Genomic DNA, 26,476 nt, shown 5'->3' on the forward strand with positions numbered 1-26,476 from the left:
GAAGAGTCTGTGGAAATGGTAATAAGAAATCTTGCCTAATCAGGGTAATGAATCTTTGCTATGCTGGAAGATCATGCATTCTTTTGGACAAGCCAACCCAAACATGCAATACCACCCTCTCTAAAATCTAGGACCACCATGCATTTAGGAAGCTCTTCTGTTTCCCATATGTACCTTGCGTTCAGTGCTGTGATCAGCTGTTGCTGGCTTTACATCTGCAGTCAGTTTCTGACCCGTGGAAAATAAACCACTTTTATGTTTTGAAGAGATAATGATCTGTGGCATGGACTAAAGCAAATCAACCGTGACTTTCCTATGAACTTATGAAACAATTTCCAAGAGACCAAACAGTTACAGAGAGTGATTATTCTATTTACCAGCCCCTCCATAGGAATCTGCCAACCACTCTGTTTCTCATCAGTGAAGAAGAAAGTCAGAATGCCGGTGGCATAAAAGCTGCTGGGCCAGGATCCTCACACGGTGACACGGACAAAGAGCAGATGCGTGCGGCAACTGGAGGAGGAGATAAAAGAACCATCCTTTAACCGCAGTTGAGTCAGCCAAATCACAACCAGCTGGGTTATTGCACTGGGCATTTCTGCTGATCCACCACACTGCTCACGCATGCTCTGTGCACATTTGCATGCACACATACCCTCTTGTCATAGGCCGGGCTGATTTTTGAGCCTTCTTGTCCTCCCTCTGTTTTTAGCCACTGGTTTAGTTGAGGGATGATGTAGGTCTCAGGTGCCCAGAGGAGGACTGAAACTGTTGGAAGGATGAGAAAAACCATGACTCAGGAAATCAAGTTCCTCCCTCAGCCCCAGCATGCAGTGATGAATGTGCAGACTATTATCCTTACAATACTGCAGCCTGTTTCCCTTGGTTGTATTTTTGGACACTGGAGTGGCCTCTGTGTCCTCTCGTCTGTTTTTTTGCTCAGGGAGAGCAGTTTGTATTTCTAGAAGCATGGTTCAGGAGCAGTCCATGCATGCAGTGCTCTGCACTCCAGAGCCAAAAGCTCATGCAGGGACAACTTTATCCTCAGTCAAAGTCAAGTCTCAGCTGGCTGACAGGCCTGAGTTTCCCAGAGCTTGGGCTTGTAGCTAGCCCATCTGCCAGTAGAATTTGGACTGCTAAGAGAGGTCCTAGAAGCATCAAGGAAACGCCTGGTTTATGACTAATAAAATTTAATGAAGCTGCTTGACTGTCCAGTTTTAAGCAAAAAATGAGTCAGTATGTGCTGGTTTGGACAAAAGCAAGGATTGACCATCTTGCAACCATGGTTAAAACCATTGCATCTACCGCATGCCGCCAGTTTCTAATTGGTTTCATGGCAAAATGGCTTTAGAAGAAAAAATCGGACAAGAATGTATCCCACAAATACATCGTAACATAACTACTGTCCAAGTATAAATAGCTCTGTGGAGACTGTAAGGTGGCCCTATAGTCCCCACCAGTTTCACTCTGTGTGGCTCTCCAGATGATTTGTGTACAAGCTCTGTCCAGAAGGAAATGGAACAGTATTTATTCCCAGAAGATGTGTCTTGCTAGTGGGGATACAAATCTCTTCCGACACAGTGTGTGAACAGTGCAGAATTGGATGAGGTTGGGTGCTCTTGCCCTTTCTGTTTCAGAGCAGTGGGAGGCTTATCTAAGAGATCAAAGTGCATCAAATTCCATTATTTCAGTATCTATGGGACAGTATAATGCATGAATACTCTGGGACGGTGCCTCTGTCTGACTTTTATTCATCACTGTAATTAAAGCCAGATACAGAGCTTGTTCTGTGCACTGAACATTAATCACAGTGTTTTATTAACACAGTTGTCAAAATCTTTAATTCAGATGTCGTATAATTCTGCAACATAGATTAAGACTAGTATTTATTTTGCCTGAATGCATTAATTTTATTTAAAGTTCAGGAAGAGCTTGCTTTCAGGTTTTGAACAAATGAGTACAAGCATTGTTTGACTGCTGACATACCAAACTGCTAAACTGGTTTGGTCTGTACTGTTGCTTAACAAAAAGCAGCGAACTGCTGTATTCAGTGGAAAATGCATAAAAGGCTCAGCAAACTAATGCTCTAAATTCAGATTTAGTTAAGACACTAAAATTAATATTTTAGCATCTGTAGGCTTTATTTTATGCTCTGTAGTAGTACTTGCTTAATTGCCATTGCCAGTTTCTGATGTTTTGGGATTTTCCTTGGTTGTTTTCTGTTTAAATATTATGATTTGTATTGCAGTTGCATCCATGTATCTTCAGTTTAGCTTATGAAATATGACTAAGACATTGCTTTAGTGTCTGCTTCAGAGTTCTTTAATGTTGCATCTATATATATTTGGAGGCCTTGAGGCAGTTGTGGATTGTCCCATGGAGAGTGGTGTCCTTGAAAGTATATTACTGTTCTTGGAAGGGAAGAGAATCAGTTTTAAAATTCAAACAAAAGTACTTAACTTTAAATTAACTGTTAATTCTTTTATTGGTTAGTGCTTTTTCACCTCTTGTCTCTCCAAGTCTCTGTGGGCTGTTTTGTTTGTGCTCACAAGAGCTAATGAAATCCCCTCTGTAGTCACTAAACTGTAATAGAGGCCCACACGTCTTCTTGACAGTTTTTAGGGATCTGCTGATTGGAAGCTGAGGAGCACTGCATAGGTAGTGTTGCACTACGGTCTGTCCCAAGCTGAGAAAATTCTTCCTGCCCTGGTCTCCCACCTCTTCACTAATGGCTCCTTCATGTTGCTGTAGTGGCTGAGCTGGCCAGGTACCCCAGTGGCTGGGCTGAGTTAGATGGTGGCCTTTGGCCCAAACCTGAGTGAGATGCTTGGTTATTCTCCCACCTGCCCTCGATTGGAACTGGGAACGTGGTATTTAATCCATCAGAGTGGATTTGTATGGTAGCTCACCTGGAGCTGAGCTGGCTTGTGTATAATCATTCAAATCACAAATAAGGTGCAGGGAGGGATTTTATATTATGTCTGAATATAGATGAACTCCCTGAAATTTCTGAGACCTGAAGTTGCTTTTACTTTACTGTGTGGCTAAACTACTGAAAGTAAGTTTACCAAAGAATGCTCATACTTTCTGTAAATACAGTGGGTTTCTCAAAGTGCATGGAGTCAGGTCTTCAAAGAGACAGTGTTTAATGGTGAGTTTTGCTTTTTAAAGTCCTTTAGGAAACAAAAAAATATTATCCACACAAAATTTCATGCTCCAAGTAATCTTTTGCTTCCTGTAGAAACTGTATTCTTGTTCAATGAGTAACCTGGTTTTTCCTACCTCCCAGAAGAAGCAAGATAACCTAGATCTAGAGCTTCCTGGGGAAAAGTTCACCCTATATATAGTGTCTCCTGAAGTGTCTTTACATAGCTGTCATTTACTCTGAGCAGATGAACTGAAAGAGAAAAGAGCTGAAGTTTTATGCTGAGGTAGGAGAGTGTTTTATCCCTCCTTTTTTTGGTGGTGGGGGGGTTTATCTTATACAGATGTCACTAACTGTATTACAGCCAGATGAAGGCCAGACTTCCCAACTTCCAGCTGTAGCACTGAATTTCATGTCTCAGTGTGCTGCAGCTGAAAAATTACCAACTGCCTCTGTAAAAGGAGTGAATTGGATCCTGCTTTTGTGCCAGCAGGAGTTTCTGCACAGGACTCAGAACGTGATATCCTGGGGTCAGAGTGTTCTTTGCTCCGGTCAGATCACGCAGATGGAGACTCCTCCAAGCAGCACTCCTGGCACAGTGGTGTTTTTATTGGAAAGCAAAAGCTGGGAAAATGGTAGTAACAACTATATAACAGATACTACCAAACAGGCTGTTGGTGTTGAGGGATCAGGCAAGTGTTTCTACCTCAGGGTGATGAGTCAAACGATGAAGTGTGCTGTAGGCTGTGGGGAATCTGCCCGTCCTTTTGTCAGCATAAGGCTTTTTTTTAGATACAGGAGAGTTTATCTGAGTGCATCAGCAACTTGAGTGGTTTGGACTTCTGCAGCCTTTCTGGGGAGACAAGGGTACTTTCCAAGTCCCTGCAGAAAGAGCCACTGCCTAAGGACAGCACATACTCCTCTCCTGGCACCTTCACCACACTAGGGCCAGTGAAATCCATGGGTGCTCCTGTGGTGGGCTGTGTACACCTCTGCGTGTGGAGAAAGCAACATCTGTGTTCATTTAACTTAATGGCAGGATCCTGCTCCAGCACTTAAAAAGAATTACTTCAACAGGCCCAGCTTAGGAATGAACACAGCCAAGGCTTGAGGAGAGGGCTCCGAGGCTGTCTCTGTGTTCAGTGGACCGCTGGCTGAAACCAGGCAAAAATGTGGCATGCCTTGTGCTCAGTGTTGTGTGTAAATGTTTCTGGGGCAAGGAGGTCTGGTCTAACCATCCACTGCTGCCAAAAAGGGATTGTTTTGCTTTTCCCTCCTGTTTTCCACACGGAGCTGTGTTCATTCACTCCATGATGGATCTGGTGCTTGGGTCAGCTCATACCATTCAAGTGTTTGAAATGGGTTGTCTTATTCTTCCTCTGGTCAGATTAGTGAAATGAACTGGCTTCCTGGTGGAGATTTCATTTATCAGCGCTGTTTGCCACCTGTAGATTGATTGCATTGTACTTAAGTGACATCTCTGGAAATATCTAGAGGTGTTGGGTGTTAGATGTGTGCTATTACTACCAAGTGTTAGAGAAGTTTGGGCTATGTTGAAATTAAGGCTATACTTGGATTTAACTGTGTACCAGAGCAGGTGCAGGATGAGTATCTGATACTGGTTTGGTCAGTGAATGCATTTGGGAATGGCCTGTGCATGAAATGCAGCCTAAAGTTGCCATTTTTAACTTCAGCAGGGTGGTGATTTCAGTTGTAGGGATTTTGCTACTTCAGGACAAATGTCTGATGTGGACAAAGCCTTAATTCTTTATTTCTTACCTGTGACCTTTCCAGTTAAAAAAAAAAAAAACCAAACTAAAAAACCAGGAAAAAAAGTGACATAATCTTGTTTGTACCACAACCACCTTTAAAGATTCTTGAGTGCGTTTTGCTATTTTTCTTGTTGAAGAGCTTCATTGGTGTTACCTAACAGTTCATGAGTAGACTTGGTAAGTGGAGGAGTGTCTGAAGACTTTGACAGCCTGTTCATATTGTGCTGCAGACTGTGATGTCCCTTGGGACACAACTGACCACAGTAACATCATTTAGCTGTGTTGTGGGTGCTGCTCTGCCTCTTTCCTCACACAAGCCTTGCAGTAACGACTCCGTGGATGCTTTCCAAAGTCTGAATGTTGCTTGGCAAGCTTTGTCACTGCTGTTAGGAGTTTGATTACCATTGTGCATATGTATTTGAGGACTGCCAGTGTCTGTGGCTTTTAATAAAACAATCTCCCTGTTGTCTAAAATGTTTAGAATAAAGAAAATATTTAAGTGTGCATGAGCAGGAGCTCGTCTGGCTGTCTCAGTTTGACTGTACTGTTTCATATGTTATGTCTCCTTATTGAAGTTTGGCATCTCTCAGAGGAGGCCACTGGCTTCTTCTTGAAACCGGTCTTACTTAAGGTAAATGAAGGGACAAAACCCTGTTTCAGAAAATAAATTTGAGAAGCAAATCTTGCTGCTTCTCTATGCATCTACTCATGGAGCATTACCATTTCTTCTCCTTGCTGGAGTAATGCTGTGCTCTTATATAGCTCAATCCCCCTTGCTCAGAACCTTTCTGTTCAGCTTTCTGAATTCAGAATCAGGAACGCTGAACACGAGCAGTAAATACCATCTTTACAGCTTTTTTGCATCTCATTAAATATCTTGGGTCAGGCTTAGTTTTTGGCTTGGAGACCTACCAAAAAAGCCCTCAAAGCCACAGGAGATGGGGCTACTGGAATAGAGAGGACACCCTTCCTTGCTGGTCATATTCCACATTGCCAGGGCTGTGGGGCACTGCAAAGCTGTGAAATCATTTTCTGAATGAGACCACTAAGGTTCCTTGGATTATTTTACAGAATATACTGCCAGGCTTCAGTTTGAATACAGTTATGCATTTTAGCTGGACAGAATATAACTATTTAAATTAGAGCAGTAGCTAGTGCACTTTCTCCCTTAAAATTACTTAAGTAATACAGCAAAGTAAAGTAAGACAAATACTATTTTAAATCCTAATTGCAGAGTGGTTGCTAGCAATAAAGTGTCTGTAGATTGACACAGACTGCAAGAATGCCATGTACACTTGTTCACTGATGATCTTACATTTTGCTTGCCATGGGCCAGATCTTCACTAGTGGTGCAGCTGCCTGGTGCTACTCAAGTGGAACTTCCAGCTAGCATATGTTCAGCAGAAAAAACTTTATAAAGGTCTTTTGTTCAGCCTTGCCTTCATTCCTGCTTCTGCCTGTAGCTAGTGCTGCAGGAGAAAGGGTTTGGCCAAGAACATTTGTACTCCACTGTAGCAATCTTCCACCAGTGAGCTATCAAAACCCTCCCTGAGATCAAACCAGAAATCCTAATGGAAAATTATTTTGCCCAAAAATTTATTTTCTCACATTTAAAGCTTTTGTTTTGTTACTGTCTTAACTTCCAAGTGGGCATGACAGTGTTTACTGACTTGTCTTCAACAAAATGAAGCTTGGATTTAATGAGTGTTCTCTTTTGTATTTTATTTAAATTACCTTTGAGTTAAACATGACAAACATTATTGCTAGTTTTTACACCACATCAGAGATTATACTAGTTTGGATAACAACTGTTTTCAATACAGTTTTGCAAATTGCATGCTAACAAGTGTGTGAATTAGATTGTTTTCTGGTGTCTGGACAAGGGGATATATGGACAATTTTGCATATACTCAGCGTAGTTATTTTCTGCAGACCATGGATGATTTTGAAAGATGCTGGTCAAGCTTTGCCCTGTTACTCCCTCAAAAGGGAGCCTCTTTTGATCAACCAAAAAACTAAGGCTCAAGAATCTTATTTCACAATTTTAGATTGTTTATGACAAACTTGCACCTGTTATTCTTCTACCAGATAGGTCTTTAGTTGTTTCTCTGATGTTTACACTCGTGATTTATTTAGAGATCCTATATCCCTTTCAGCCTTTGTTTTTCTGGGCTAACGCTTCTATTTTTATTTTGTTTATTAGCAGATATGATATTCAAACAACTTGGTTTTCCTGAAAAACAAAATGCCTCGTCTGTAGTCAGTGAAACCAAACAAAAACAACAGTGAAAAAAAGAAAATACTAAAATGGGGCATGTGATAAGTGATGGAGGGAGCATTGACTGACTGCTCAGCATCTTGCAGTGAATTTGTCATGGGGACTCATAATAGAAGTTAGAGACAATACTTAACTCCAAATTTGCAGAATGTGTAGCTCCAAGGGGTAAGCACCTTTTCATTTGCTGCTGGATGTTATCCTCTCTCACTGGGGTAAACCATTCCACAACACGAATGAAGACCTCACCAGGAGTGCAGCACTAATGACACAAAAAAATTAGAACCAGGCCTGTAAGTTATTTCAAGGCTAATTTCAGTATAAAGTTTCAGCATAGCAAAGAAATTTTCTTTTACGTGATTTCTAGTCTGAAATTACTTTGCAGGGTACTTGCTTATGGTGTTCAGCAGATTTAATTTGATGAGCACTGGACTCCTTTTTGCCAAAGTTCATGGAGAAGACTATGGCAAATAATTTTCTACCCCCAAGGAAGAACACAGAGCTTCCCATCCCCCAGAAGGATCAGTTTATTTCAGTATCTGCTGTGTGATTCAAAACAAGTGAAAAAACAAAATTGTTTGCTGCAGTAATTTCTACTTGTGCCTTTACTGCACTGGAGATTGATCCATAAGAAAGGATGGATTTATTCCCATTTAAAGACAGGAATTTGGTGTTCCCAAGGAAGCACATTCCCTGACTTCACTTAACTGTAGCCAGCCTTAAGGAGACAAAGTAACTTCAGTCCTGTAGACTTGCAAGAGTGGCACTAAATGCCATCTGCTTCCCAAGGTACTCTGCTGCACCCACTGCCTCTTGGAGAGGTCTCCATTCAGGGATCAAAGGGTGAGCTAGAAAGTTTAGAAAGATAACTAAAATGTTTTATAGTCACTGAGTCATGATATTTCTGCTTATGAAGTTGTAGTCTGAGCAACAAGCTGCTTTTTCTCTTGAAGCTTATCTAGGTATTACAGTTACCTCTGAAGTTACACCCTAATGACTCCAGAGGTAGCAAGACTAGATGTCTAGACTAAATGTTGTAAATTAAACGTAAAGAGCTCGCAGGTTTTCTTGATAGCTGTTTTGCTGGGGCTGTGTGTATTTTTTTTTTTTTTAACTTTCAAAAAAGCTCGGTGTTACTCCATTCTGGCATTTTGTCGTGACTGCAGTTTGTCTGTGTGAGTATAAACTGACAAAACTTATTTTAGTGAGTGTGTAGGTTGCAGCAGGACATGGTTATTCCACCCTAAACATTAATGCAGGAGAATACAGTGAATACAAATGTTTCTTTATATTTTCATAAAGCCTGAGAGTGTTGGTAGCATAATGTTAATGACATGAGGCTTGGGGCACAACAAAAGTAGTAGCATGAACCTCACCCAGAGTGGTGGAGTTACACTTCAGTGCAGGACCTGAGCTGTATCCTTGTGTGTGTGTGTGTGTGTGTGTGTGTGTAAACGTTCTTGGTAAATTAGAGCTTTTAAATTTGCACAGACAAGTTTTATATTTGTATTTCCATGAGACCTTTTCAATTCCAGCTGTAAAACTGCCTCCTGTGTTTTTAGTGTCAGTGTTTTTATCACTGTTTTTAGTGTTCAGGATTTCTGGTGTTCCTCACACAACCTGAAAGATGGGTTGTTGCGGATGGATGAGCCAAGGCTGGAAATCTCCAGGCTTTGCAGCTGCCCTCATGCGGGTGTGTCCTGGTGAAATGGGCCTTTGTCTTCCAACCAGTCAGTCCATATTCAGAAAAATGACCTCTCTGTTTTCATGTCCCTCCTCTCAAACAGTTTTCTGTTCTTCTGAGATTTTGTGGCAGCCTGAGCTGTAATCCAGGCAAGTACTTAAGTAGGTGCTCAAGTGCCATGTCCCTGGTACTGTTTGAAATCCTTACTGAGTGTGCTTCTGGAGCTGTAGTGAGGACATTGGTAGATTTTACTGATCCATGCAGACAGCAGTATGAATCCACTGTGGAAACTTCAAATTTTCCTTCAGAAAGGCAGTTGCATGTAAACAAAAGCCCTGTCTTCTGTGACAGTGGGTGTAAGCAGGGGAATGGCCTGACAAAATAGAGGTTTTTCTTCCTCCCATTGAAGCTGAACAAGATGAAGTTGAGTTGAAGAGGTTGGGGTTGGACTCTGTGCTCCCTATCTCCCCCCTCACCCTTGCAAAACCTTGAACCTGCTACAGTTCCCCCTTCAAACCACCTACTCCAAAAGCACTTGTGCTGAAACAGACGTGCGTATTTTTGGTGTGAAACCAGCACAGGCAAGATCCAAAGATGAGTATAAAAAGCCCCACTACGCCATAGATTGAAAAGGCTGATTAGCCAGGTGTTGGCTTGTACAGTTAGTGATGGAGGTTGTACCTTATTTATCGATGAAGATGAATGTTTGCAATTTGTCCTGCTTGCATCAGCAACTGGCTGTTTCATACATAGCAGTGAAACCAATCCGTGTTGTCTGGTGACACATTAAAGAGATGACCAGGTGCCCATTGAACTGTCTCTGTGCATTTAAAACCTTAAAATAGTAGGGAAAACGTGTTCTGGAAATATTTCACTTGTGTAACCAGCTCCTGAGAGAGCTATTTATGATTTCTCTACCTGTTCTTGGCACAGGCTTTTTTTTCTGTTAGAAGAGGTTTGACAGTTGCATGAGATCACACTTGGATTTGTGCCCTGCGAGCTGAAAACGCAGAGTCATTGCTTGCGAGGACAAGACTTAGCTGGAAAAAATAGAAACATTGCCCTTGTGTTCACTGCTAATACTGCATCGAGAAATGGAGCTCTGTCAAGCTTTAGTGTGCCTCGATATTCATGCAGGCATTACTTGCTTATAAATATAGAACTGCTTTAAAAAAACCCCAACAAACCAAGAGATTTGGAAATATTCATCTAATGCCTGGGATGTTCCTTTAAGATTAATAAATGACTAATGATTAATAGTATGGATGAGATGAACTGATAGGCTGACTCGGTGCCTCTGGCTATTTATAGCTGCTGCTTATTAACTCAGAGATGAAATAATTAATGTTATTATCAAATGATGCTAAACAAATAGTCAGATCCCATTTTTTGTGTGTGCGCATTCTCCCTGAAGCGGGAGATGGCAGCGAGTGGGTGCCTGGGGGAAGTGTCAGCATCCACACTATGGAGCACCCTGAGCTGTGCCTCTCGTGCACAGCCCAGCAGTTCAGGGTGCTGCTGGCACTCCCAGTTCAAACCACAGTTCCAGCCTCAAGATGTGGCTGAAATCACAGAAAACCCCAGTCAGTTTCCCAGGATCTGGTGGAGGAGAGGAGCTGTCCCTCTCCAGCGCACAGCGACTTGACTGTGTTTGAGGTGCCCCAGTGTATGGCAGGTGTTTATGAGCCTTCATCTGTCTATGGCTTTCCAGCAGGCTGATGCAGAAACACGCTTAAAAAAAAAAAAAAAAGCTGTGGTTATGCTGTGGCAAAATGCAGCGTTGATATATCTTTTAGCTGGCCTCAGGAAACCTCCTGGCTGCCTGTGCACAGTCCTCTGCTGCACTGAGTCTTCTCACGCACCTTGATCTCAGGGTATCCACTGTTGATCAGAAATTCAGATGCCAGTAGGAAAATAAAAAGGCCTGTGGAGCTGAGTGTAGCATCAAACTGCCAAGGTGTGGCAGCTTTCTGCTTGAGCAGGCATTCATAATTGAGGATGGCTTTGTTAAAAAGGCAATTAAAATATTTCAAGTGGAGTACAAAGTTATGATACAGTGAAGTATAGCACAGATTCCTAGGTTTTGGAACAAACCCTGCTGTCACGGGCTGCCTCACTGACACAGTCTCACAGCAGGTGCCCCACACCAGCAGTCTCTCTGCTGCAGGTTTTCCTGCTCTGCGGTTACACACACCCAGCTCATCACCAACCCCATCTGCTTTTTGAAGCTCTTCTGCAGTAGCATGTGGACTGCTGCCCCTTTTCTTCCCCAAGTCATTTATCCTTAGTAGGGCAATCTGTTTTTTCTCCTTTTCCTTATGCTCTGGCAGAGCTTCGCGCTGCATGAGAGTCCTGCTCTCCTGAGTCCCTGTTTGCTGTGAGGTGTGATAGAAGATTCTTCCATCAGGTGTGGCAGAGGTTTGCGCTATGTGAGAGACCTGCTCTTCAGAGTCCCTGTCTGCTGCCAGTCCTGACAGAAAAATGTTTCAGGTTTCTTCTTGGTTTCCCTTGCTGGGGGAACCCAATGCTGGCCCTCCTTCCCAGGCTGTGGCACAGCTTGGCCCCATCAGCTGGGCTCTGGTAAGGGGAAGGTCTCTGTCAAGGTCTGCAGAAGCCTTCTCCTATGTGTCCTCTTCTGTGTGTTTGGGTGAGCTAACAGACTGTATCTCTATAAAAAGAACAACTGTGTCTGTCCTCTTTCAGACCTCTTTTTGGTGCTTGCTTACAACCAACCGGCTGGCTACAAAAAGGCAGTTTGTGTCACCGCCTAGGATAGTGCAGGAATGAGGGGCAGATGATGTGAAGGAGCTGCTGCTGTGCCTGCTTGGTTTTGTTACCTTTGTTACCTCTTACCTGGAGCTGAATTGACACCTCACAGAGACGTTACATAAGGGTGATGTTCTCAGTGTAGCTGGCACTGTTGTGTCTATTTAAGTTCTGTTTTAGGAACCTGATGTAGGAGGACCTACGCTCCTCCATAGGATGCTTTTGGATGTGTGTGGAAAGGTAACGCTCAGGCTAGAGATGAGATCATTTGTCACTTGATTTCTTCGATCCTTTGATATCCTACTCACTCTTTCTAAAATCCTTTACTAGTTCTGCATAATTCTCTGTAATTCTCTGCATTTCTCTGTAATGTGTTATGGTGTTCTCATTAGTTCACACTAGCACCCTTAAATACACACATGCACATGTGTATTTACACACTGAAGTATTTATGCCTCAGCAGCACTCCCCTGATGGATTGACTACTTGTGCCTTCAGCTTATGTCCATTTTCATGTTTACTCCTTGGCTTGGCCCCTTGTCCCTAGTCTGTCCTCTTGGCTAATTAGAGCTGATTTCCATAACTTTGCTGCCTTGTTCCTGAAGTCCTCAGAAGAGCTGTTTTGTTCTTAGAGTTGCCATCGAGGTGACCTAATTCTTGCCAGAAGATATATTTTAGCACTCTTGCTATTTTTTAAGCGTTTGGAGTTGGGTTTTCACAATTGGCTTGAGTCCCAACAGGGGCACTCCCCTTGTGTGCCTGTTCCCAGCTTTCCCAGCAGCTGCAGAGATTGAACTGTCAGTGGCAATGGCTTGTGTGCTTTCCATGAGGGGAAGAGTCAGTCAGAGCAGTGTCCTTGGAGCCACTGCAAGGGACGTGGCGGGACCCACAGTGGTGAGGCAGTGCTGTTTTAGACCAGCTGGAGTCAGCTGTGCCCTAATCCCCAAATTCCCTGAAATGGCACCATAAGCAGGGGCTTACTCAGCTTCACTGAGCCTATGGGTTCAGTAGCAGTTCAGGGCACAGTGTGCACTGCTGGTCACTCCTGGTGCCTTACATTGCTCACCTGAAGTCCCTTATATCCCTGCACTCTTCCCTGGGAATGCCTGTCCAGTGATCCATACCCAGCAAGAGGACTTGCACACACTTGTCAGTGATGCAATGCTTTGGGAGCTTTGGGATGGGAGCTTTGGGCCAGGCCCGTGTCTCGGGTGGCAGAAGCACGTGTGAGCTTTTTGTACCCAGAGGTGAGTCAGAGCCTCGGCGTGGTTTGGGGTGTGTGTGGGGATGGTGTCTGGGACAGATCCCACATGTCCCACACGGGGAGCAGGGCAGGGTGTGAGCAAAGCCTGTTTGCTGCTGCACACGGGGCCTGGCTCAGCGGGAGTCATGGCTGCCTGCGGACTCTGTGTTCCCCAGGATGATCAATACTACCATTTTTTTAGCTGTTACCCCTTTGATTTATACTGTAAACAAGTTGCACTGGCTGGTATTTACCCTTTGCAGAAAGCAAACGTGTCCAAAGGAAGTGTGAATGATTTCCCAATAACTGTGTGGACTACTCGTGTTCTGTCAGCTTTCCCGTCATATCTTCCCCTGTCTCTTGTGCTTGAACACAGCCTCCAAAAAACACCTTAACTCCATTCCTTTGTTTGGGGTGTTCTTTTTATTTTTTTCTTCCTGCTACCCAGCAGCTCCACAGCAATAAGTGACTGGCACAGAGTAGGTTCACTTTAGCTCTCAACAGAGGAGACAGTCTGAGATACTTGTTTTCAGCCTGTTCCACCTCAGAACTGTTTTCTTTCCCCCAAAACTTCAGGTTTTTATTTGCTATTAAAGCTATTTCTTAGTTTTCCAGCATCCATCTCACTTGAACCATAAGTGCTGTATTTAATGCAGCCATAGCACTGTAAAAACCCTCTGCTCTTGTCAGGCCTAAGGAGGGGTTTCTGCAAAGAACCACTTGGCATAAGTGGGAGAGAATATGTACAGTAATACAGAACAATAACACAGATGTGGGGTTGCTCATGGGGTAGGATGATCCACATTCACATGCTGTTCTTCCACCACCAGCTGCAGAATTGATTCCTGGCCCCTTCTGCTAGATTTTCTCCCTACCCAGCTGCTTTGCTGTGTAGTCCCTGGGATGTACCAGTCTCAGGAGGCTGCATTTTGTGCCTGAGTGTCCTTATTTTAATGTTTAGGTGCAACTGTTCCTTCCTGGCTTTTCTCACTGCAGCAGCCTGACAGAAAAGCATGAATTTTTATAAATTGTTTATGAATCTTTTCCTTCTCAATATAAATAGAAAAGCCTATTAAAATAAACATGCTGGGAGCTGTAACAAGAAGGCTTTGTTATCTCTCAGAAGTTGTGGCCCGATGGTGTAAGTTGAGCTGTCAGTGAGGCTGTCTGGAGGGATGGAATAAATTCTCTGGTGAGCAATTTACTGGTCTGGGACATGTTGGTGTATAAGTTACTGACTTTCCTGAACAAAGTCACACTCTGATGTTTGATGTGATCTCTGGAGAAAGGAACAAGGACACCTAAAACTGACACAAAGCTGGTGAACAAGAAATCAGCGAGTGGAGTCATCAGTACCCAACGTTGACGCCCTTGAGTTAGAGAAACCTGCTGTGCAGCCTGGAAATGTAAAAACTGGCTGTGTCAGGAGATTGTGCTTCCAGGGAGTAATTACTGCTTTTTAATTACTGCTTTTCCCCTACAACTCTTTCTTGCTACTCTTTTGTATTTTGGTTTGCCTTGATGGTTAATCAAATTTCAGAGCAAGTGACTCTGCAGGTGATTTCCATCTGCCAGGTGAGGCTGGGTTTGCTCTGGCCAAGCTGCAGGGGCACTGCCAACTGTTTGTCTTGGCAGTAGGTTGATAGCCTTTTTGGGTTTGTGTGACAGTACAGGGATGAAACTTCAAAGTCCTTTTCTCACAGCCCTTGTCACTGTCTAGGAAAGCAGCAGGCAGGATACATCTACTTTGTACCTTCTCTCTCTGTCCCAGCCCTATTTTTGGTAGCAAAGCTGAGCTTAGGGAACCTGTGATATTTTAAGAGTCAGCAGTCAGGAGTCACTTTCTTTCATGGTTGCTACTCTTTTCCAGCTCTTCAGATACATTTATTTCCCAGTAATTTCAGTGGAATAGCTGTGAGGAATGCACAAGACAGTTTTACAGTTTTGATTATTGTGTGAATGAGGCTGTGCCATCTCTGCAGAGCCACTGTGGCTTTCACCAAAAAACACTTCTCTCTGAAGCGTGATCCATGACTCAGAATGGGCGTTGCTTCTTAACTGGAGTCAACAGCTGGAGGAGCACAGCACAGATCCTGCAGGTTCTCCTCCTGTGTGCAAACTGGTGCCTCAGTCTGTTATTATATTAATTACTAACTGTATTTGCAGTGCCCGATTCCTACAGTACCAGAATTCTTAGTAATCTTCCCTTAAAAGCACCGTGGTGGGAAGTGTATGTGCACATGTATCTGATCTGTCTGTCCCCTCCCAAAGGGAGAGGGGAGAGGAGGGGATTTTTCCTTCAGAAGAACTTCTGAGCGTTAAGTGCTCAGCTGTTGCAGTCACTTATACTGAGTGACTACTTGGAAGCAGAAATATAAAAAATTTGGGTAGCAATTTCATTACATGATGTTTTATAGCAACGGCTGTTCACCTTTATAAATTAACTGCTCTCTTTTGTATGGCAGAAAAAGGCTTTTATAGTTGGCAGGCTGCTTGTAATATTCTAAGGATTATTAAAGTAAGCTGTAGTTGTCGTATAATGCACATTATAATGGCGCGTGGTTTTACATTAATGTGTCTTGGGGGAGGATATTATTTCAGAATGTGTGTTCACATATGGATGGAGTTTTTTCACCCTGATCAGAATGACATTCACAGAAAAGGTCCCTGGACCATCATCCCAGCAAGTTCCTTGTGAGATAATAAAGTGGTGAGAAGGGAAAATTTTATCGAATTCAGGAGGAATTTTTGAAACAGACCTCAAAGAGCACTTTTTTTTTCTCACCTCCTGACTTTACGTTTATAAATGGGGGTTGTTCGTATTTAGGTGAGTTATTTGGGCTCCCTGCTCTCCTTAGAGGTGAGAAAGCTGGGGAGCAGCCAGGCTGAGTGAGCTGTGTGTGGGGGTGATGAGTGCTGCAGTGGGGCTGCAGTGCAGTGGGGGGCTGGTGTGTGTGAACCAGGGCAGTTGCCTTCAGACATCCTGTTCCAGGCAGGACATTTGCAAGTCGAAGGGATTTCAGAACAGGGCTGTGGGAACAGCTGGGGAAATGCAAATGGAGCTCTTATATTTGCATTAATTAATTAGGCAGCGACCGCAAGGAGCGTAAGCGCTACAGCTACTGATGTTTAAAAAGTGTGAAAAAGATGTAGGATAAACATAGGGAGGTGTTTTTCTCCTCTGTCAGGCTGAATTAACAGATACACTGTTGATCTGGTGATAAAATGCATATTAATATCCCAGGTTGAGACACACAGAGCTCTGGATTAGGTGAGGAAGAAAATTTAGAGATGGAAACAGCAAAACAAGCAGTAGAGAAAAGCAGGTGGCTGTAGATGGAATCTCAGGGACAGCACTGAGGCTTTAACCTCTGGAACTATTTAACGTTAGGAATTATTCTTCTCACCTTTGACCATTCTGAAATGATAATTTGGGCACGTTGGTGCAATTGTAAAAACAACAAGCAAACAAAAGCCCTGATAGCATACTGCTATGTGGCATAAGAGAGATCTTAAAATAATCTTTATCCAGGGATTAAGAGTTTCTGATTTACCACTGACCTGTTTTCAGAGTATTACAAATTCATGGTACTTGTAAAAACAAGACAAAAAGGCTGTAAAACAAGAGAAAAGCAGATTTACAGTAGCATAACTAAAGTAAGTTGCATTGATGAGGAAACTTCAAACTAAACACCATGCTTGGTGAAACTTCCTTTTCCTAGTCAAGAGTCCAAAGTGTGCTTTGAAATCTATGTGTAGAAAGTTTCTGGGCCTTTTAGGCCATGTGTGAAAATGTTTATTTTCATTAGGAGTGAGAAATGCAGACCTCCAGATGCCCTCTATGATTTTTTACCCCAAAGGAGGAGGAGCTGGGGTGAGATGGAGACACAAACACTGCTGTAGTCCTTGAGTCTGAATTAATGCTGCTCCTTTTAAGGGCTGAATAAACATTGGGAGTGAATGATTTCTGTGCACAGAAAGCCAGTGAAACTTGTGCTATTACCACTGACTTTGTGAACAAAGAGAAAGTTGTGTATCTCCAGGATTATGGACATCTGAGGTGTTCATCATTACTAAATTCTTGTGGGGAAAAAATGATTGACTAAAGCAAATTAAGTGCCAGAAAGTGGTTTTTATTTCATTGGCTGACAGTAATGTGTGGATTTGATTGTTTGTTTTGGCCTTTTTTAGAGGTTTTTGCACTTAGTAATAGAGTTAGCATGAAATTTCATCTTAGTTTGAAGTGCTTTACATCTTTATCAAATCATAAATAACACAGACTTTGGCTAGAAGTTCAGTATTTTGTAATTTTGTCTGCAAAAACATTTTCCGTGGTCAATAAGAGAATTGTGATACACCAGACCAATAAATTCATGCTCGTCTTTGAAGTAAAATAATTACTTGGGTAATGCAATCTTTTTTACATACACACATGTCAGGGGGCCCCGGCTACAAATGTGAGCTGAGTGAAGTCTGGAGTCGTTCCCACCCTGGAGGAGCAGGACCTTGGTCAGTGAAAGCAGCCTTTTTAAACTGTGAGGGATTTGCAGAGGGGTGATAATCCACACGGGACCGGCACCTTAGAATTTTTGTTGGATGTTTTAACTCCCAATCTCGTTGCAGAGATTGGGTAGTGGAGAAATCCAGGGCTGTGGCTGCCAGCAGGGCCACCAGCTGTGTGTGTGCCCAAGCCTGGGTGTGTGCCCGAGGGGCTGCCAGGGGACAGGAGCCCAGCTCCACTCAGGGTGGTGCTCAGGGTCTGCTGGGGGAGCTGTGGTTGGAGCTTTGCAGTCAGAGAAACCCCGACTCTCAGATTCTCATGAATAAATAGTTTGAAATAGTTTTAGAATCATGCAGGTACGAACACACTGCCTGTTGGAGGGGAGAGGGCTGGTTTGAAAGGGTCGGTGTCGACGTACCGTGTACTGTGACACTGCAACGTGTGTGGCTGTGTACTTTCCCTGGTGCGTTCATGTGCAGGGCTCAGTTTGGGCAGGCTTTTAATAGCAGTCGGGAGGGGAGATCAAAGTGCCACCAGGCATCGCGTTCAATGCCCGAGTATCGAGTGGTCTCTGTGGTTTATTTACAGTAATTTGTTCTGCATTTTTCACAACAGCCACACCAACCCCTGCTCTCTGCATAGGACATGGCTGTGAAAGACAGCACCATTTTCACCCAGTTACATCTCTGACAAGAGCTTCTTGTCTAGAATGTGAAATTGTAGAAGCCCCCAGCTGGCGACTATAAATTCCTGCCTTAATGGCCTGTGTCAGACACGTCGGGGCTGGCTGTGCCAGGAGAGAACCTGAGACAGGATGCCAAAGGGAGGAGTTTCCATCCAGCGCTGGCAGCGGGAAAGCATTTGTGTGTTTGGCACGCCAAGGGGCCAGGGTCCCTCCAGCCCCTCTGCAGGGAAGGTGACACCCAGGGGAGAGGGGGGGCTGTAGTAATGCACAAGTGGCTTCCCCAGCTGCAGGGTCTCACAGTGGTCACTCACAAGTGCCTGCAAAGGACTAGAACAAGAGAATGAGGCTTTGTTCTTGTCTTGCTTATCACAGGTTTAAAAGTTGTGTTGATTCCCTGTCCAAATTAACCAAAGCAGTTGTTGAGTGGTCGGTGTGTGGCTGTTGCTCACTTCAGAGTTGTCCAGATGTGACCACTCTAACTCATGGCAGATTCTTACTTAACCATAGTTTCCTTTTGTTGTATCATTATTGCTGAGATAATCAGTTTGCTGTTCTTCTGCTACAGATATTCACCGTCAGTTTTTGTTGCTGGTTTCAGACATTTTGAGAATTTCTTGGATCTTCTGTCCTCCTGTTTTTGCCTTTCATTGAATTTCTGCATTACCACTTGCAGCCATGGCTTAGGCCAGGGGAGTGGTATGAAGCACAGTTGCCTCCCCTCCTCCTGCCCATGCTGGCACCAGCCTGTGCTGTGCCTATGATTTGTTGTACTGCTCTTCTTTTTCTCCTAGATGTGAAGGAGGGTACAGCCCTCTCCAGTGCCGAGTGTTCTCTACATCTGTGTAACAAGTGAAGGAGGTAGCAGTAATGTTGTGCTGTTGCTTTAATGACCTGTTCAAAGAAGTACAGCAAAGCCCTGGGAAGAAAAAGTAACTGATAGTTTGTGCTGCTAAGTTCTTGAAACATAAAACCATGACCAGGCTCTGCTTTGAGCTGAAGTGTTCAGTGCAGAGGGTCTGCAGCATTTGTCAGGGGAAAATTTTGCTGGCGCCAAAGGTTGCAGTCACTTTCTGAATACTGTTATATCTGACAGGCTGGCCCGAGGTTCAGATGGTACTTTTCTCTGTCCAAATGATGATTAGAGAATACATCAGATAATTTAAAACACTAAAAGGCACCTGATCCAAAAGAATTCTGTGATTCTGTGAAATATGGTTCAGAGTAGTCAGGAAATTAATCACTTGGAGAACCCCTGGCATTCAGTCTTTTGAACCTTCTCATAATTCCTCTGAGTTCTGCCAGGAAATCAGAGGGGGGAAATCCTAGGGTGTCTAAATTAAGAGACGACTGTGAATTTTACCCCACAGCTGAATTGCCAATGGCAGGCAGTGTTCAGTGAAGAATTGCCAGGCAGACTTGTATCTGTAATTAGCATTTCTCAGGAGCAAGGGCTTCTGCTGCTGGGTGGCACCAGCGAGAGGCTGCTCGCTCCTGGGACAGCTTTCTCCTGCCTTCCAGGAGTCCTGGCTGGCTGAGTCCACCGCTTGCTGTGATTCCTGGCAGTGAAAGGAGAAGGGCTTTATGGAGTTTGACAAATGCAGTGTTACATGTGGGAGGTGACCTGTGCTGCCTCAGCTGCGTACACCTGCCCTGGGCTCAGCTTGCACCAGTGTCCTCTGAAACAGCAAATCTGGCATTTGCCAAACAGATGATTCGGTGCATTGTGTGTCTGATGCAGCAGGTTTATTTTCAGACACATCTAGAAGTTGAATTTTTTTTCTGCTGTTTAAGAAGAACTATTAAAATGGGTCTCTTGCAAGAAATTGACTCTCTGTTAATCTATGGCTACTGGCCAATATGGTCCTGATAGTGAATCCTGTTCAAAATTGGTATTTATGTACCAAAAAATGCTTTAAAAGCAAGTAAATTAAATACCATGTTAATATAAATGTTAGTGAAAATATCTGAAGTTCATTAATATTCAAAAGAAGTTTCTCAGAATGTGGTCCAGGAAGGAATGCATAATGTTGCCTATATTTTTTTTTTTTTTGAAAATATATATCTCAAACATACCCACAGTTGAATCCAGCTTTGGATTACTTGTGAAGTCATACTAGTGTATGAGAAGAAACATAAAACTTGGGTTACTTACTTATGCTGTTGTTTGTACTGTTCAGGTAACATTCTTATAACACATGAAAATTAAATCTACAATTCTAGATTTAAGCTTATGTGGCCCAAAACAGTTCACATAAATTTTAGTTATTGCAGAGTAAGTAAAACCTTCCTCTCTAAAAATTTTGAGAGTAAGCAGTGTCCTCATCTTTCATTCTTTCAAAGAATTCTTCCTAAATATAAAAAGAAGATAAAAATCATAGAATCTACTTTCAGTTGCAGATGCTGGGGGTTCTCCCTAAGGTCTTGCATTGCTCAGTTCCATACCTTAGCACTTCACCTGTAAGGTTTATTTGCCTGCTGCCTTGTGGAGTTTCTCGTCCATGCGTCTCCTGTGTGAACAATCCCTGGATTATCGAAAGCTTTTGCACGGAACAACCACGAACAGCTCCTTCCTCAAATACTGCCCTCAGTTCTCTATCCTGTTCTCATTTTAATTACAGCCCCAAAATTCCAGAGTAGGAGTGGGAGTTCATACAAATATTTGTAGGCCTGTGAAGGGTACCGTGCCGTGGAAGGCCAGGAAAGCCTCTGAGGTGGTTTCTCACAGGAGCGCTTCGCTTTCAGGAGCAGGTGCCCGTTCCTGTGTATCACCCCACGCCGAGCCAGACTCGCCTGGCCACGCAGCTGACGGAGGAGGAGCAGATCCGGATCGCGCAGCGCATCGGCCTCATCCAGCACCTTCCCAAAGGCGTCTACGACCCCGGCAGAGACGGCTCCGAGAAGAAGATCCGAGAGTAAGTCCTGGGTCTGAATGGAAGGATGGGGCTGTTGTTGGTTTGGGATGTTACCCTGCGAGACCTGACCTTGTCATCCTGGGTTTGCCTTATTTTCTGGGACTGCAACTTAATTTGGTTAAAAAAAAAAAAAAAATAAAAGCCCTGCAGAAGGCTGGTGTGGTGAGTAGCATCCCTGCTGAGGGTAGGGGTTGGAATTCTGTCGGCTCCAAGATCCCTTTAACCCAAAGCGCTCCATGCATCTGAGGCTCTTTCCTTTATCTTACACAAGGCTGCTCCTCACAGTATCTACAAATACTAAAAGTATCCAGAAATAGATACTACACTGTTTTTAACTTCCAGGTTGGTAACAGCAGCTTAAGTATTTTATTTTTCTCCCCTCAGATGTGTCATTTGTATGATGGACTTTGTTTATGGGGACCCTATCCGATTTCTGCCGTGCATGCACATTTACCACCTGGACTGTATAGATGACTGGTTGATGAGATCCTTTACCTGTCCATCCTGCATGGAGCCAGTGGATGCAGCACTGCTTTCATCATATGAGACTAACTGAGCCAGGGTTTCTCTACTGAACCTTCAAAGAGACCATCCACTTCAATGGGTTTGATCCTTTTGTCATTCAGCCCAAAGAGCCAGGAATTAGGAAATTAAGATCATGCACAGAGTATACATTTCCTAATAAATAAATAAATTTAAAAAAATATTCCTGAATGGCTGCAAATGTTGGAAAACATAGTATTTTAGAGACTATAGAAAAGTAGGTTGTTATTTTTAATGTAAAGCCTTGACCCACCATTGTCTTTTAATGTTTGTTCTTACACCCATATATAGGAGTTGTGTAAAGTGTTAAAGCAACTGTAAATGTTTAAACTGTGTGTATCCAATTTTATTAGCAGCAAGATAAGAGTATTTTTTTCCTAAATAAAATAACCAGTTTTGTTCTGATTCTTTTCACAAGTCCTGGCATTTGGGTCAAGGCTTTATTGAAATCTACATTTTATAACACTGGCACAAAGAAATAGTTTTAAGCTTGTTTGCACAGTTATTTTTCTTTTTTTTTTTTTTCCATTGGAGATGGAATTCATTGCCTTAGGTCTTTTTAATAGTGTATTGTTATTGTTGGGCTGGCTCTATGCTTGAAAACCAGTTTATTTATAACCTGTTAAAAGTGCTATATTTTGTTTGCAGTTAGGAATATGCAGACTTCAAAGTGATCTCCTAGCTTGTAAGCAAACTGAGATGCATTATCCCTTTTCTAGTGATGCAGATTATGAAGATAGGACACAAGGCCTGCAATGAAACTGTGGTTTCATGGGGTTTTTTTATAACTTCCTTCAGTTTTGGTGAAATAATAGTCCTTAAACTTTAATATGTTACCTTTAACTTCTTCAGATTAAAAGTGGGCCGGATGAACAATAAATAGTTAAGCTGCCATAACTGGGAAAAAAAATATATTTGGAACTAATGTAGTGTTAGTGATCACTTATTCTACTTTTTTCTCCCTAAAAAATGGTTGTCTTGGATCATAGCAAATGGATACTGCATCTCTCGTTCTTGTAGTTCTTAGGTTATCAGAAGTTAAGAATAAACATACTGTATCTCAATCTCCTGTATTAAATGTATCTGTTGAGCCCTGCTGGCTGACACATCAGTCCACCAAACAGGAAAGAACGCAGAGAGGAGAAAAACAGACTTTGTCCTGCACATAAATGCAAAGTTTATATAAACACAAACTGTCAGGGTAGCAGTGGAGGGGCAAACAGTCCTGCTGTAGCCAGAATGACACAATTCCCTGATTGCTGTAGCAAACAGTATGTGCTTGTTAAGAGAGGCTCCAGCAAAGAGTGTAGCTGTAAAGACGTTTTTCCACTTAGCTTTTTTTCTTTTTTCTTTTCCCCCACTCCCTTAATGTACCTGCTGTGACTTCTATGCATTCAGTGCCACCCTGACACAGTGAGAAGCCCTGGTCTCATGAAATGAAACACAATCTCAAATTAACCACAGCAAACTGGGGGATGTGCTTTGATTGTGTTTCAGCTATAGTTTGAGTTCTTGACACAAGTTGTGTTTAAAGACCCAGGTCCTTTGAGGACTTAGTGCGTTTCCAGTAGAGGAGAATTGTAATCCTGTGGGTTATGGATAACTGGTCAGCACAATGGAGAGTCAACATTTGTTTGTTATTCCTGCAGCTGACAGCACCCTGCTCCCTTAGAGAAGAACTCCAAGGAGCAGTCACAAGGAACTGAAAACACTCTGCAATTCTAGATACACTCAAATGGCCACACATTTATCTGGACACAATGTTTTGCTGAATTCATTCATACCTAATTACATGGATCAAAATCTGGGAAGAGACCTGAAGTTGTGCAATATCATTGTTCCTTTTCATCATTCCATGTGTGTTCCTCTGTGTCCTCCTTTTTGTCTTTTTGTTTCAGGGGTTGGGTTCTTTTTTTTTTTTGATAAAACAATGTCCACATTAAGTATTCATTTCTTTATCTTGTTAAAACTGGCAAATGAACAATTTAAAAAAAAACAGTGTTGTCATGGTGGTATTAGTCTTTATTTATTACAAGACTTGATTAAGAAAGATTTTAAGCAAGTAGGAAGTGATGAGTTACTGAGCTGAATGCTTTCCTAGCAGCTGACACCTGAGCAGCTGAACTTTTAACACTGATACTGACTTGGGCTAAGGGAAGAAATTACTTTTATTAAAATACTTGTTAAATAGCAAAAAGGTGTGAAGGGCTAAAACTGGAGCTGATGACAAAAGAACATTCCAAAACAGTTCACATTTTAGCTTAAAGACAAATGTGTAAATATAACAAATAAATCAAATTATTTTTCAAGTTTTTAGGTACAATACTGTTCTGGGTGATTTCTAATTCAAAGAAGAACTGATCTAAATTTAATGCAAAATAATGTATAACCTGAATCTTAGCTAATTGTGGAACCCGGTCTGCGTCTTACTTCTACCATCTATAAGATGAAGATGTTCACCTCCTGTCTTAGAGGTATCTAACAAATTACTTGCACTTCAAACACATTAAGACAGTCCAGCACAGCACAGCTGTTCCCAGCTGGAGTCTTCTGCAGCTGAATGAAGGGAAGGAGTTGGCTCTGACTCACCTGGACCTGTTCACCCAAAGCCCTTCTTATGCCAGGGTTGGCAGGCCCATAGAAAAATGTCTGCAAAGCAGTTTGAAGGGAAAAACAAACAAAAAAGCCTCTTAAAGCCACTTGTGCAAGTACCTGAGTTTGGAGGTGCTCAACAGCCCTCAAGAGCTGTTGCTTTGAAGCATTTTCCATAGGGCCTGTGCAGTGTGATGAAAACACTGAGTGCAGTGATGGCATTTGTAATCTAGAGCTGGAAGTGGCACAGCAGCTCTGGCACAGACCCAGCAGGGCTGAGGGATCACCAGGCTCCATTTTAGCAGCACAAGGGACACTGAGTGTGAAACCCACATGGCCCAGGCCAGTGCCAGCACAGCCCTGCTGTCCCTCCAGAGCCAGAGCTGCTGCAGAAACTGCAGGGAGGGAGGGCAGCATCTGCACCCAGGAGGCACAGCAAGGACGTGCTTGGATTCCATTTGCAGATTAGAGAAGGAAATGGGTTTTGTCTCCTACATGGGGGGGAAACTCACAAACCTAAAGCCAGAGATGTAATGACAAGTAAGGAATACTCAGTTTTGTACGGACCTTTGTGCTTCAAAACATTTGCATGCTACAGGAATTACCACTTTACAATCATTTTACATCTAAGGATGATAATCCTTATTACTTGTTGCCAGTTCATTGTTTAAATCTGGGGGAGAATTATAAATAAACAAACAAACCCACCCCAGAACATCTCTTTCTAAGGACCATGAGCCACATAAGGGTTTAAAAGCTCCCATGGTCTTGCAGCTTCCCAGGGCTGAAAGAATTCCATGTTTAGAAAGCTGACAGTCTCCCTTTCCAGTGGCAGAAGGGAACATTTCTGGGTTGAGGGATTATGAAATACCTGAATTTACTTCAGTTGCCACAGTTTCAGGACTTCAACATTTCCTGTCATTGTGCCATCATGATGAAGATGAAAATTCTTTTGAGTCAGACTGCCGGTGAAATAAATAACAAGATGGCTGAAACTAAACGTACAGGGTCTCTCAGCAGTTAAATCCTGGATTAAAAGGACTCAGGAAAAAAGTGGATGATGGATGTTTGATTACAAACACAGTTTGTTACAGACACCACATTTTTATTAAAAGCACACATTCTAGTTGACAACCTATAAAAACACATGAATAAAAATCTGTTCAGAAGAACCTTTCTTGACTTAATACTCAGAATAAAAATGAGCTTCAAGGATTAACTTTTCCTTTTATATAGCATTTAACTTTGAAGAATATAATTTATGCTAACCATCCTTTGCAGATTATCTTGCATTTAAACCTGTTCTGGGATAAGGGTTTGGGGCTTTGGAATTCTTGGTATGAAATGAAAAGTCAATGCTTTGTGATAAAGAGAACAGTTTAAATGTACTCTGCTGAAGCATCTTTTTGATTTAAACAGAAGAAATAACTGTATTTTCACACTGGCAACTGATTCATTACAACGTCCACACTGCTTTGACACTTGCTAAGTAAAAGCTGCAGAGAGGAGTTTATAATGAAGAAATCCTTTGTGCAAAGCCTTTTCTGTGTTCCCACAGCACCGAGGTATTTGCTTACTCAGCAAGAGAAGTCCAGCCACACCGAGCATGCACAGAGAGCCCCCAGCCCTCCTCTGTCCTCCCGGCTGGAAAACAAGCAACAGAAACTCCGTAAACCTGCTCTTTGCAGCACTAACCCCTACAAAACATTTTCTTTCCAAGAAGGCATTTCAAGAGCTCTGCACACAGCAGAAAATGTTGGATTCACTACACACACCACACGTGCCTTGGCTGCCCACACCGAGCACTTTCCCAGCCTCACTGTGCTCCCTCTCTGCACTTTTGCCAGGGTTCTCACTGCAGAAATGACAGAGAAACTTCACCTTTTCAGCATCTTTTGCCCACACTTCTGCCACATTAGCAGGAGGTGTAATCCAGGATTCACGCTGGGGAAGCAGATTGAGGGAGGCAGGCAAGGCAAGAATTCAAGGGGGGAAAGGTTGAATCACTGCAAAACTGGTTTCTGAGCAGGACAGAGCCATCCCAGGCACTGTCCCACTGAGGCAGAGCTCTGCTAGTCCAGGGTGAAAACTGATGCCCTTCAAATCTAGAACATAAAACTGCATTTCTGTGAGGTTAACCCACTGAAGGGCTCTTGCTAGATTTCCTGTTTGCCTTGGGATTTCTTCTTCTTGTAGAACATTATAAACTGCACAGTCCTGCGGTGTGATCCTACTGCAAACCATTAATAAAGGCCTTTAACCTCTGCATTTTCCTCAACCGTCATCAAAGCTTTTTCTTTTTAAAGTATATTGCCTTTTCAAAGTCCTGAATTTAACAAATAGTTCAAGCAATTCTGA

At 42.9% G+C, this 26,476-nt stretch overlaps 1 protein-coding gene across 1 annotated transcript in view; it reads left to right on the forward strand.

The window, feature by feature from the left end:
- The window catches only part of RNF11 (ring finger protein 11), a 30,143-nt gene extending 7,553 nt beyond the window's left edge, over nt 1–22,590 (forward strand). Inside the window, exons 2-3 of the mRNA XM_062497663.1 lie at nt 20,814–20,983; nt 21,368–22,590. Of these exons, the coding sequence (XP_062353647.1) occupies nt 20,814–20,983; nt 21,368–21,539 (342 nt within the window). The 3' untranslated portion in view covers nt 21,540–22,590. The remainder of the gene's footprint in view (nt 1–20,813; nt 20,984–21,367) is intronic.
- Nucleotides 22,591–26,476: the final 3,886 nt, after the last annotated feature.

Source organism: Cinclus cinclus, chromosome 8 (genome assembly GCF_963662255.1).
Source record: "Cinclus cinclus chromosome 8, bCinCin1.1, whole genome shotgun sequence".
In the NCBI taxonomy this organism is placed as follows: Eukaryota; Metazoa; Chordata; class Aves; order Passeriformes; family Cinclidae; genus Cinclus; species Cinclus cinclus.